A 14,023-nucleotide genomic window follows, 5' to 3' on the forward strand; every position below is an offset into this window, starting at 1 on the left:
GGAGCCTCCGCGCTCCCCCGGCTCACGGGCACGTCCTCCTGTTTTTCTTTCTCCCCTACATCTGAAGCCTTGGCCAAGCTGGGATGAAATGTGTCAGTTCAGCTGTGCCGTACTGTCACTATCCGTAGTACAAAAAAAAAAAAAAAAAAAAGCCTGCGATATGGAAAGAATGTGGAAACGGGGAAAAGGTTTATGTAGGGACACGATCCAGAACTGTATTGAAAATGGAAGCAATGTTAAACTACATAAGAAAAACAAAAATAAAAATTTTACAAATGTAATGTTATTTGAACAAAAGCAGATCATGGATGTTTCTGTTGGCTGGCTATAGCCCTTTCAACAAATTCTACAATGATTTTACTTTAGTTTATCACAGTTATTAAGACTTTATTCTCCATCTTAGCTTTTGTGGGTTTGTATTCCAAGCAACAGAACAAATGTTCTTGTACAATGGAGTGAGGTATCTTCTTTCCATGTAGGAGAGGGATGCCATAGCCATTACAGTGCTGGCCAGTATCTTGAAGCACCTGCATATGTTTTTTCCTACTCCGCCTCAGACTTCCTCAGTGAAGTTGGGTAAGTCAAGCCCTGATCCTCTGAAGGTGCCAAATACCTACTAAGGATCTCCTTTTGTCTCTGTTTTTCATCTTTAATAAGGAATTATAGTATTTCTTTACTTCAAGGAGATTTTCAGGGTAAAAAAATAGGGATTGGGAGTGGCTTGGATATTTGGCAGTGGATGGGGTGGTGGGAGCTTATTAGCTTGTCAAGAGCATTGCATTGATGAAATAGCATACATAATTTAAATGTGAGATATAATCAAGCTTAGTTCTTGATAAACAAATTGATTGGTTTCTGATATAGTACTTCATTTTTTTAAAGTTAACTATCAAGCAATAATTACATATTAATATGGAACTACCTCCTGTAGCTGACTTTATGTCAGCCAGCAAGTAGGATTCATCATGGTAGAAGACTTGCTTGCAGCTAAAGTAAATTAGCTAGTCCCACTCTGCACTTCAGAAGCTTTGATATGCATATTAGACATAGTCATCTCTCCTCGCTGCTTAAGCTTTCAAAGCATCAGATAGAAAGTAAGTCTGCTGGAGGACTTTCAGGGTGGCTGCTCTGATTTGTAAGGGAGTTTGAATGCTGATTCTGTAGCCTAAGTAAAGTGAAAATTATCTGAGTTGGTTCCCCTCTTTTTTTTTAACTTAAGTCCCTTACAATAGTATTTCCTCTCTTGCTTGTGAAATGTAAAGTGTAATTGCTTCTGGCTTGCTTTTTTTTGTGAGCTGGTTCAGCTGCACACAGCTGAGCCGAGGTCTGACTAGCACAGCTGTGCTCCTTTAAAACAACAGACAATTATTTTTTTTTTCCTACAAACTGCCAGGGATTCATGAATTCACTCCTTTTTACTTTCTGCACGTATACAGTTAACTTGCAATTAAATTGTTTGTTCAGAAGTAGTGATAAAATCTCTAAACCTATGAATCAAAAAGTAAATTTGAGTTGGAATTTATATTGCATGTCTTTAGTATGGAGTTTGAAATCTGTATGTTGCTTAAAGGCTCAATAGAAGCAGGCTTTCCCAGAGCTGTAGTTTTGGGGGTTTGGGTACATGTTAACTGTGAGGAATGCCTCACCGTTGTGATTCAAGAGACTTAAATTTATCACAGGTTTATGTACAAGCTTAAATTGCTACTTTAATTTTTCTAGGATAAATGGGTGTATATGACTTTTCCCCGGATCTAAAGTGGTTCCATGTCTTGTTTGGTAAGTTTGTATTTAAAAATCTTTGGCAGAAATTCCTTATTACACAGACATACCTTAATGTGAAGAAGTTCTGGTGAAATGTATTGCTTGAGGGGATTTCCACAGTGCTGAGATGTATCAACTTTCAGTGAAGGAGACTGTTTAGTATCTCTTCTCTCTAGGTCTGCTGTGTATGTGCTCTGTGCAGTTTCTTAACCTCTTGCTTGCCTGCCTTGTAGCAGAAAACTTTCTGAACTCCTGCTTATAGGGGCTACTTCTGATGTTGTCTCACTGCCATGTTTAATAAATTGCAGCAACTCCACTAACATTGACTTGTTTCTGTTCTTGAGGACTGTTCCTGTATTCTACGTACACCAGTTGAATCAATCAGACCAGAAGAGCTATCTCAGAGCAGCGTCCATGAATGCCTGGTAAGAAGAAAATAGAAACATTAACTGGCAACGTTAAATACAAACCTGGTACATATTAAAAATAATCTCATTAGGGGGTACTTCTTAAAACGTTAACAGCAAAAATAAACAGAGTGCTTTGGGCTTCCACTTTGGAAGAAGACTCTAGGTGACTAAGTGTTACTCTTGATCTTGTACTGTTTTAAAACAAAACAAACACGCACCCACAAAAAACAACCCCAGTAGCTCATAAAACTTAAGTCTCAGTGTAATGGTAGAAGCACCAGCTTGAATGTTCTGACTTGAGTACTTGATCTCAGCATTCTAAGTAATGCTATTTCTGCGTTAATTTTAAACATGTACATGTTTAAAAATGACATAGTAATTTTGAGAACTGTTTTTCCTCGCTGTCAGGCTGATTCTGATCTAGCCTGGATTCCCCCATCTACAGGAAGGAATGAAATGGTATTTTGCTCTTCTAACGTCTCTCACTATGAACTCCAGCTGGAAATAGGTAACAAAAGTGTACCTTAAAATATTTCCATTTAAAATGAGATGCATGCTCTCAATGTGTTATTGCTAACTGCAGTAAATATTACGTTTGGAAAATGTATTACCAGCTGACTAGGACTATTCTTGTGTCTCCTTAGTTGAGAAAAGTGCAGAACATTGCTCATGTTTCAGTTATTGCTTGTGTTCTTAAGACAAATCAACAATTACCTTTTTTTTTTTTTCACTTGATGTTTGTGCATCAGTTTTCTAAATCTGTGATATGTGGAACATCATGTCTTGTCACTTGGCTACCGGAGTTGATTGTCCTAAGGGTGGCTGCCCTGAATCCTACTGTGTATGCATATGTTTATGTGAATATACATGATAAAAGTGTTGTTCATTCAAATGTATAATTCATACTGACAAATGTTTAAACACTTTTAGTTGTTCTAAAAATAGCCAAGCCATGCTTTAATTGATTTGCTGGGTATATTTTGCTGCAACTACTTAAGTTCTTGACATTCTTAAAGAAAAGGTCATGCTGCTATCAATTGTAATTTTAGAACTGTAAAATTATCTCTAAATATAAAGGAGATTATGTGGTGGATTATTATATTTTCCAATGTTAAGGTAGCCACTTCTGGTTTCAGGAAGGAGGTTCAACAACTTAACTTCAGTCTACCTTGCACGGCATACGCCTACAGGCATGCAAGTTGCTGTAAGGATCACAGACCTAGAAAATTGCTCCGAAGACCACTTGAAAGCCTTACAGGTAAAGCAACAGCATTTCTGCACAAGTCTGATGAAGATAGAGATGAACATATATGAGGCTACTAAACAGAGATAGCCTTTGTGTTTGTCCTGGGTCATTTCAGTCAAGTTTTTCCTGCAAAGGAGTAGAATATCATGTATAAATTTAAGGGTTGCTTTCTGAAGAAAACAGATGACAAGTGCTTTAGAAAGACTTCTGTAATTGTGCAACTTTTTCTTTCAAACATGTTCTCTACTCTGTATTTAACACCAAAACTTTGGACTATGAGCAAACTAAATTTACATCAGACAAATGCATTTATAGGCAAGTTATTTACATTTCTATTGCAGGCTGTGCACATCACCTGCAACTTTGTATAAATAGGGAACAGTTCTTTCTACTGATTACTGATGTAGTTAATGCTCTTAGTAAGACTGTTGTCTTGTGGTTAACACATCCACTTTCATTTAATTCCATAGAATGAGGTGGTTTTATCCCACTTCTTCCAGCATCCCAATATAATGACGCTTTGGACAGTGTTTACAGCTGGTAGTTGGCTTTGGGTCATCTCCCCATTCATGGCCTATGGTAAGAATTGTTAACTGCAATTTCAGAATAGGAAAAAGTGCTGATACAATTTGGACCACATGGTCCATGAGAGGTTTTTCTTTAAGCATCTCCTGTCTTGTAGAAAAAAAACAAATGTTCACAAACGATTTATTTAGAGAAGTCTTCTATACATAATCTTCCACCCCAGTGAAGATTGGTATTTGAACCACATTAAATAGCCCTTAGTCCTAACACCCACCACGTGAGGAATGATAACTGGGAGATGCATTTGACTTTATGCAACTTTGAATTTTGCCAACAGAAAACTTGTCTGGATTGAATACAGGTTTGGCATAGGCTTTCAGTTAACAGATGCATGACTTCAGTGTGATTTTTGCCTGATGGATGCATCAGTTACATCTATTCTCGATGTACCACAGTCAATATAAAGATGAGAATGCTACTTGATGTGTGTATACAGTGAAGCAAGCATAGACAAGTAACTTGAAAAAGGCTTGTTAGGCTCAGGTAGGTGGTTTGTTTTTTTTCACTTCCAGGTTCAGCTAGACACCTGCTGAATACTTACTTTCCTGAAGGAATGAGTGAAGCTTTGATAGGGAACATTCTATTTGGTGCAATCAGAGGATTAAATTACATGCACCAGAATGGCTACATTCACAGGTAGGAGAATGTCAATAGTTAAGAATCAGATCACAGCATGCAGTTTATTAAGAATTTAGTTTCACTTCAAAACTCATTTTCAGCTTAAATGTTGTCTCCTTCCTTTTTCTATATGCTGCCTTATGTCAGACAGTGCAGAAGCAATTTTTTTCAATAATACAGCAAAACCAAGTTTGCAGAAGCTTAACAAGAATGGTATTCATGCACTTTTTAAAGCCAATTGTTACATCTGTCTGGCTTTGTCTCTCCGAAACGCAAGAGAATAGGAGTTGTAGAAAGGGCTTCCTTAATTTACACCCCTTGCAGGGAAGGAGGGCCCTTCTCCAATTTCTGTTTCTGGCAGTTTTTTCTTGCTGATCAGCTGTCCTTTCTTTTGGCACTGTATTAAAAAGACAACTCATACTGAGTGAAGAACTTCCATTAAAATAATCTGCTGAAAAGAATGGCACGCTAACATCTCAGTATTTGTTAGTGAAACATGAAAGCCTTTCTACTCTAGTAGTGCTTTGAGTAATTTTTATAACTAAAATTTACCACTTTATGTTACAGGAATATTAAAGCTAGCCACATTCTGATTTCAGGGGATGGGCTGGTTTCTCTCTCTGGCTTAAACAACCTCTACAGTTTAGTTAACAATGGACAAAAGTCAAAGGTGGTATATGATTTCCCCCAGTTTAGTACATCTGTGCTTCCTTGGCTGAGCCCTGAACTACTGAGACAGGTTAGTATAAATTACACTTCATTTTTCCTATTCAAAGTTACTGGAAGTACTCAACTTCTAACTTAAGGCTGCTTGTACAGGTACAGTGGAAGCTGTTGAATTGAAACTTTTAGAAAGACACAGATGTACTGAATTTGTAATTCTAAAGAGAACCAGTTTTAAAGCTGTTGGTAAGATGGTGCTGTACTAGGTCTCTTTACCTGACATTCCTGGAAACTGCTGCAGGTCCTAAAACTTGTCTTCAGTACAACCATCAGATTTCTGAATAAAGCATGAGGTTTCACAAATTAATTGCCTTAATCCTATGTAGATTACAGGGTATTGGAATCTTGTCCTGAAACAGACACTTGTATTTCTGTCAGCACTGCTCAATGGCATCTGTGATTCAGCAGAGTTTTCTTTCTCTCACAGGATTTGTCTGGGTATAATATGAAGTCTGACATTTACAGTGTGGGAATTACAGCATGTGAATTAGCCAATGGATCTGTTCCTTTTCAAGATATGCCTCGCACTCAGGTATGATGTTAAACTCTAATTCTACATCAAAAGATTCTGAGCTTTTTGTTTGTTTGTTTGTTTTCCTCAAAGAAACCAATGCTATTAGTGCTGAAATGGTGGCTGCTTTTTGTTATTTCAAATGTGCATGCTTCGTTCCAGATTGAATAATCCTTCCATTCCTGGAGTTTCGCAGCTTAGCCTGAATGGCTCTGGGTAGCCGTCAAACTCTTACACTCTATTCCTTTCTACTAGATGCTGCTGCAAAAGCTGAAAGGTCCTACATACTGTCCTTGGGATATAAATACCTTCCCCCGTGGGGAATCCAGGATGAAGAATTCCCGATCAGGTGTTGATTCTGGAATTGGTGAGAGCATGACACACACAATGACCAGTGAAAGACTACAAATTCCCTTTTCCAAAACGTTTTCACCTGCTTTCCACAACTTGGTAGAACTTTGCTTGCAACAGGACCCTGAGAAAAGGTAACCTTCTGGTGAAAAATAATTCTCTGTCACTTCAATCTAAGACCAAGTATAGCCCACAATTTAGGATACAGTAATTAGTTGAATACTGTTTAAAGTAAGAATTTCAGACCAGAAGTACTATGCAAAACACTACACTTACCTTTGGTTTTGTAATTTAAGAATTATCTTGTCTGATAAATGAACAGTCGTTTGACCCCCCGGGCCTGAATTTCTTGTAATATCAATTTACTTTGTAACAAGTTAAATGAATTTTTAAACATGTATATTGTCCAAGAAGAAGCAAAAATCTGAAGTATATGTTTTCAGTAATATGCCTCTTCTGAATGAGGCATTAAATACCTTGTTAAAGAGCAAAGTGAAAAAGCCTTTAAAAATAAACAGGTATCTTTAGTAGAGCCTTCACTACAAACTGAATGTAGTAATTCTGTGCTGCTTTTCTCATGCTTCACGTTTGTCCTGTGGATGAAAAAACACAGGGCTTAAATTGATTTGTCAGTCTAGCCCATTTTGCAAAAGCAGTATTTTACTTTCCAAAACATAATTATATTGTTCATTTTATGATCCAGGCCATCAGCAAGGAGTTTGCTTTCGCATACATTCTTCAAACAGGTGAGTATACTACATTTTGTTAAATGACAGAGCTATAACCGAAGTAAGCCACAAAATACTATTTTGTAATTCAACTCCAATTAAGTTAGCTGGAGCCAAAAAAACATCATGTCACAGCTTATCTACTTCAGACTTTTTTTGTTGTTTGTTTTTTTTTTTTTTAACAAAATTGTACTGATGTATGAGGAAGCGTAACAGTAATCTATTTCACCTTTGATAAAGTTGGTTTAACTTAAGTCAGCCTAACTAAGAAGAACAATGATTAATATTCTTAATTTAAAGCAGAACTGCATAGTTAATGTAATTAGTTTTGAAAGACTAATTCAACTTACTGTAGAGTGAGAAAAGCTAAACCCCTCATCCTGTTATTTTGAGGATTGTAACATTCGAACATGGCTCCGATTTCACATGCTTTTAATGAAGTCAGATGCAAGGTTATGTAGACTGTTATGTGCAGCCCTGTTTTGTTTAACTTTTCTTCTTTCTAGATAAAAGAACAAACACAGAATTCACTACTGTCTCTATTACCACCTCCTATTCAAAATAACAGATCAGAGTTCTTGGCAGTGCCCTCAACAGCAGTTGGGACTGAACTTGGACATATTACTGCAAATCAAGATGATACGGACTGGGAATTCTAAATAAATATGAAACAATCATACCTCTCCTGTGCTTCAAAGAAGGAAAATGTGATTTGTATTTGCTGCTTTAGTTTGTATGGTTAAAATACAATTAGACAAGGTATACTTGAAAATGCCATTGAAGTGGCCATATTTCCTTACCTACTTCTTCTGTTGGTATGAAGTGCACCGTGCCTCACTTTCTCACCGTAAGGAAAACTGTATATAGAGAATGGCTGAATTCTTACCTCCCTCTTTAAAAATATTTCTTAACAAGAGGGTTCCTGCTGTAATCTGACTCTATACTGTATTTTCAGCTTATATTGCTGCAGTCTGTGTGCCTTTCTGAATTCAGGCTTGGGTTTTGTCTGTGACCTTATTTAAACAATCTGTTTGTCTTTTAATTATCACTCCATTATTTGAGTAAGGAGGAATCCTCCACTTCCAAGTCTTAATTTTAAACTGCAGAAATTAGTTGCTTATGCAAATAAATGTTTCTCTTTTCACATATCCCAAAACACATTTTTCTCACTTAATGTGCTGTTACACTTGCCAAAAGTTACCTATGCATCATCTTTCATGCAGTTTTAATACTGCATGTTTCCCAAAGAAGCTAAACTATTTGAAAATGTGACTCATGCTCTTGCATTTGTCTTCATTCTTAGTACAGATTTGTGCTTTTGCATCTCCATTTATTGTTGTGTCATTTCAGCAATTAATCTAAGGACCTCTTACTGTGCAAAGTGAGTCTCAATTTGTAACAGGTATGGGTTAATTTTAAGGAATCATATTAAATAATCTAAAGTTACTGTACATGTTTTTTATTTATATTGTAGTCCTGTTCAATACTAGAACTTACCAGAACCTAATACTGTTTTCTTAAAATAACAGACAATACGCATTGAGCTTCGCTGGCACTGCTGCTGGCAAACAAGCCTCTTCTGCAAGCCACAGTTAAATTCCCATGGATACATTCAGCAATAACAAGAACCTAATAAACCCTGTAGAATTGTGGTGTATTTATCTGTTGTAAGTCACATGAAAAACTACCTTTCTTCTCCCTGCAATTTTCATACTGTACCAGGCAATCCAAGCTGAACAAAAGCTGTTTCTTTTTAAAAAGCTGCATATTCTTACCGTGTTTTAGCAAAAGTTATGTCCCAAAGCCACTAGTACTTGACTGATGTAAGTTCTGACTGTAGTAAAAGTGTACAAATAAATACTGAATGGATTTATTTTAAATTTTCAACATAAACAACATTCCGCATTAAGTCTTCCATAGCTGAGCCAGTCTGCAGCCAAGCTTGAGAATACCACTGCTTTGCTAGCAGCTTCACTACAACGTCTTGAAGACCAAGTGGCCAAAACACAAGCCTGAGACGTACAATTCTAAACAACCACATTGAAGTATTAACAAAAAAGTTGATTCTACTCATTATGCTGTGAAGAGAGCTCTATATTTCAAAACCCAGTATGTGAAATTTAAGATTAAAAACCTTTCAATAAACTTAACCTATCTGTCTCTGTTTATTTCTGTAATTCTTGTACTTCTATTTTCACTGTATTCCAGTCATATTAACAGCTTCTTGTTACGGCAGGAGAGAAGTTTTGTATTTATGTCAGTCACTGGGTAAGAAAATAGTTGTCTAAACTAGAAAATTGATCATAAAAATATTAATAACTTAATTATGCACTTTTAGGAAGATACTGTTTTCACATGAACCCGAAGTTCTTAATTCCTATCCACTACACATTTTCACTGTTTTCAAATCAAATACATTATCTAGCATTGACAGCTAACTTTAGAGTACGTGTGAAAAGCAAGTCGAAGAGGTGAGAACACACATGAAGTTGTACGTATTAAAAAACACTGAATAAAGATGAATAGTTTTTTAAAAGAAAAAAACAAACTGCAGAAAAATTTAGGCAGTTTAACTACTAGTATTTGCAAACTCTCTTGAAACAACAGTGCCTTGCACTCTCACTATAAAAATGAACTTGGATACTAATAACAAAGTCAGTATAAATTGGTTTAAACAACAATGTATTCCAGTGGAGTTACTTTGCTGCTGTCTCCTTCTGTGGAAAAAATTAATTACTTCTAAATACCGGTCCAGCTTCTGTACTGACATAACTTCTAAGAAAATGAAATACAGTTTTCTAAGTTTAAAAGCTCAAAAGTTTTTTACTGTTAGAACTATTGCTTTTCAAGAACTACAGTATTTTCAAACAAAAGCAATTAAGAGGCACTGTGACTTCTAGTAATTTTTAAAATAACCAGAAATCTTGAAACTAGTCCCTGGATTACATTTGCTGAAAGGTTTGCTGAAGCTTTGCTCATTAACTGGGATACTTTCTATTATGGAATAATGCAAAATAAGAAATACCAGTTAACACAAACAAAAAAAAAAAGTATAGTCATGGTATTGTTAAGGAGGTTTCAATAGCTTATGACTGAAAAGAAGTTCTTGGAAACGTCTGTGTTCCACTGAAAATTTGAAGTTTTTGCATACAGTTAGTGTTTTCAAAATCTGAGATTCGTGATCTGTATTGTTAAGATCTACTTTGCAGAGATTTTCTATTCCAAGCTGATATAGTTCTAAGCACAATAATTTATCTTTTTTTTTTTTTAGAGCACTTGTTTATTCACTTTTACTCATACCAATTATATGTATGTATTATCAGAATATGATCTAGAACTGAACTTGGACTTGAAATTTTCAAGGCTCTTACATTTAGGCTCAATGTCAGGTATTGTCAAAGGAGCTTATAAAACTTATATACATGTGCAAAATCTTCTTGTGGCCACTAAAACATAAATTTATAGCTTGGTTACTTTTGCAATACTTGTGGAAACAACACAAGGGTGGGGTTTCTTGCTGCCACCTTTCATTATGCTAGCATCTAACACCACATAAAATAATGAAATACCTGTAACAATAGAAAACTTAGGTTAGCTACCATTATCCTGAATCTATACTTGACGCTGTTGAGTTTCTTACTGCCTTGGTCTGATACCACAGCAGTTTGTGAATGATTGAATGCATCAACACAGGAAAAAGTGTAATTTACTCAGAATCAGCATGATTTGCTATATGAACTACTCACTTTAGAGTCTCAATGCAATAAATATCCATTGAAGAGACAACAATCTTCCACTTGATGCTATTAAGGAACAAAAGTAAACATTAGAAAAAAATACTATTTTTACCTTACTCCTCTCTTTTCCCCACCTCCTCCTTCTCAAGTGCTATGAAAGCAGGTTTTAGCCTAGAGGATGGGTGAAATCATGGGAAAGCATTTGAAAACCATTGTTCTGAATGTCTCTGACACGAGGCATATATGTAAGTAGGTGAATTACGTATCCTGTCTTTAATGCTAGTAAGTAGCTTTGCTAAAGTATATTAGGTTGTCTAATAAACCTCTGAAACAACTAAGCTAGCTGTAATGACCTGTCCTGATGATGGTCATCCCTGTCCTGTATGAATGAGGAAAAACTACTAAAATTCAGAGATACTACACAACACATCTAGTGAGACAGACCTCAAAAGACTATGAGTAAGAACCATACTATGATGAAATAAAGTTGTTTGATGTAACAGACTAATAACGACTTTAGGATTTAAAAAAGAAAGCACTGAAAAATTGAGGTGGCCTACTAATAACCATCTAGCAGAATAACATTTGGTATTAATATAATTAAACCTATCCAGAAACTTGGCGATAGGATGACAGAAAGAATATTAGGTTTAAACAGGTTCCGGTGGAAACATCCATCATTCCCAAATTAAAAAAAACTGATTCTACTTGATATATTAGTTACATAGGTGTATGTTACTTATACAAAAGTCCCATGAAGTTCCTGAAAAAAAATGCCAAAAAAGCCCATAAGAAATTAGCTGCAACTGAGTGGTGGTTTTTATTTTTAGGTATGATTACAAAATACACCATTACTACTGGATTTACCCACAAATCCAGATTCATGGATAAAAATACTTTATCTAGAACCTATTGCTCTCTGTCTGCTTCTTGCTAAATCTCATATCTTGCTAATCATGTTTATTCTATTAGTAGTAGTAGTAATAAAATGTAGTGTACTAACACAAAATAAGGATAGGAAATACATTATTAACAGATTTTACATGATTCCTGTTAAGCCATTAGAGTATATATAATGGCTACACACTCACAAGAAGAAGAGTAAGTTAGCATATTTTGTTCAAGGATCTCAGTCACCACTGCCCATGATTTTAGCAACTCCACAACTTAATTCAACCTACCTCTGGAATGTGAAGGGAAGATCAACAATTCTAATATGACAGTTTAGAGCAGAAAGCAGTGTCATATGGGATGAAAATTACAGGGAAAATCTACAGGAGCACCAACTATCTCATCCCTTCAAAAGTGTGATCTATGATGTTTACAGTGAGAAGGGGGGGGCTAATTGCACCAGCCATATGGAAGCAATATTTGAATCAAGAAAACATTGCAAACTACGGTTAGCAGCAGCACCTAAGCAGCAATAACATCAGATGAAACAAAAAAACTGAAAGAAGCACTCACAATTCAAGCGACACAGTGTAGTTCAAAAACCTTAGGCATGTTCTCAGACAAGTTCATCTTTACTAGTGGAATTTCCTGATATGCATAATAAAAATACTGCGAGCAGAAAGCAAGGAACAGAGGGATCGCTGGCAGAATGTCTAGGTTTTCCTCTGTTCTGTCAAAATTTACATATCGGTCAAGACTATCAATGCTGAGTTCATCTACTACAGTTTTTTTTAAAGTTTATTTATTCTACATTCTGATATCAATTATCTTTCTAGTTCTCAAATGTTTGATGTGGTCAATTAAAAGAAAAATATTCTTACAGGCAGATTTCCTTTTGCCCACGTGAAGTCTGGAAAGCCACTTGTAGATGAGTTTTCTTTAAATGCTTTCATGGTTTGTGGTAGCTGTTGTTCTGCAGTAACTGATGAAGCCATCACAGACTTGAATGATTTATTTTGCTTGCTGTTGTGCTGTCTTTCATGCTTTACTTTCTGCTTCAAGTTTTCCTTATTATGGGAGAATACAGATGATTTTGAATCCTTGGACCCCGTTGCATGTAATGTTGAAAGAGCTGGTTCAGCATACTTTCCATGCTTTTCCCTTACAACATCGCTAGATTTCCTTAAACCAGTTTGGGTTTCCTTCTTACATGGTGTACTTGTTAATATTTGACCCAGATGCTGGTGGCATGGCATGGCACATTTCTTAGAAGCCTGACTACATTGCTTGTCTTTTGACAATCTTTTGTCAAAACTGGATTGTCTTTTGACAATCCAGTCAGGATTTCTGGACGACTTTTCTTTTTCCTCATGCTTGGCTGAGCAATTTGCTGAAAAGGAGAGACATTGCCTACAAGGGTATTCTGCTTAATAGCATCACGAGCATTTAAAATGGAAGTAGTAGTTACTGTTTCAGATATTTCTTCTTGCTCTTATATCATGAGACTTCTAACTTCAAAATCTTTTTTTGACTGCTATTTAATTTTTTTCCCCTTTCTTTTTTCAAAAGTGTTTGTTGGTTGTTTTGGGATTTTTTGTTTGGTTTTGTGGTTTTTGGTTTGGGGTTTTATTTGTTTGTTGGGTTTTGTTTTTTTTGTTCTGTGTTTTTTTTTCTCCAAAAGTACATTAAACCGTTTGTTTTTCACTATGTAGGTTAACTACAACATCTATCAGTGGGTGCGGAAATTTATCTACAAGATCTTGCCTTTTTTTTTTTTCTCCTTATCTCTGTATCATTATCTGTCTGAGGCCTGTCTGTAACAATTTGAAAAGCCATGCCCTCTTTTTCCGTCTTATTGAATACAGTCCAGGAAATCAGCACAGGAAACTGCCTTAGCTAGGGAGGACTCCAGAAATTTTTAAGTTTGAGGAAAAGATTACGTAAATTTAAAATACAGAATTAAAGCAAATAGTTTTGTTCGTGTGTAGGAACATATGAGATTTTTTTTCTTTTTGACTGGGTTTCCTGTTTCGATTGCAGCTCCTAGACAGGCCATGCATTGGCTGCCACCACCAAATAAAGGGGGATGGAAGAGGCGGAGAAATCCAGCCCTGGTCTCATTAGTAAGTCTCTTCATCCCCAGATGAGGCAGGGATGGAAACTAGTCTATTAAGCAGAGAGGCTTCCCTCCCACAGGCACACCAGCCTCCAATGACACCCAGTAAGAAGAAAGACCGTGCCCAGGGTCAGCCATGCAGGATAAAACTGTTCCCTTCCCCCGATCCCGCTGCGGTCGCAGGGGGACCGCGGGCAGCCCCGCCGCCTCCTTCAGGCCGAGTCTGACATGGCGGCCCCGCCACCGCCCCCTAACGGCCGTTACGGGCTCCGCGCGCAGGGGGCTCCACCTGCCGGCGCGGCGCGAGGGGGCGGCGGGCAACGGCTCCGCGCTGAGGGGGGGGGGA

General features: G+C 36.7%; 1 protein-coding gene across 1 annotated transcript; it reads left to right on the plus strand.

Moving 5' to 3' along the window:
• The first annotated feature begins 1,764 nt into the window (after positions 1–1,764).
• STRADB (STE20-related kinase adaptor beta) lies at positions 1,765–8,072 on the plus strand. Its single transcript, XM_009890184.1, has 11 exons — positions 1,765–1,776; positions 2,106–2,186; positions 2,580–2,679; positions 3,308–3,429; positions 3,888–3,996; positions 4,515–4,638; positions 5,188–5,359; positions 5,771–5,875; positions 6,110–6,339; positions 6,909–6,951; positions 7,440–8,072. The coding sequence occupies exons 1-11, from the start codon at positions 1,765–1,767 to the stop codon at positions 7,590–7,592; spliced, it is 1,251 nt and encodes a 416-aa protein (XP_009888486.1). The 3' UTR covers positions 7,593–8,072.
• Positions 8,073–14,023: the final 5,951 nt, after the last annotated feature.

This window comes from Charadrius vociferus, unplaced genomic scaffold (assembly GCF_000708025.1).
Source record: "Charadrius vociferus isolate BGI_N301 unplaced genomic scaffold, ASM70802v2 scaffold147, whole genome shotgun sequence".
Lineage (NCBI taxonomy): Eukaryota > Metazoa > Chordata > Aves > Charadriiformes > Charadriidae > Charadrius > Charadrius vociferus.

Coding starts and splice junctions, on each gene's coding strand:
- STRADB (XM_009890184.1), top strand. Junction 2,187..2,579: donor GCAGCGTCCATGAATGCCTG/GTAAGAAGAAAA, acceptor CCTCGCTGTCAG/GCTGATTCTGATCTAGCCTG. Junction 6,952..7,439: donor CGCATACATTCTTCAAACAG/GTGAGTATACTA, acceptor TCTTCTTTCTAG/ATAAAAGAACAAACACAGAA.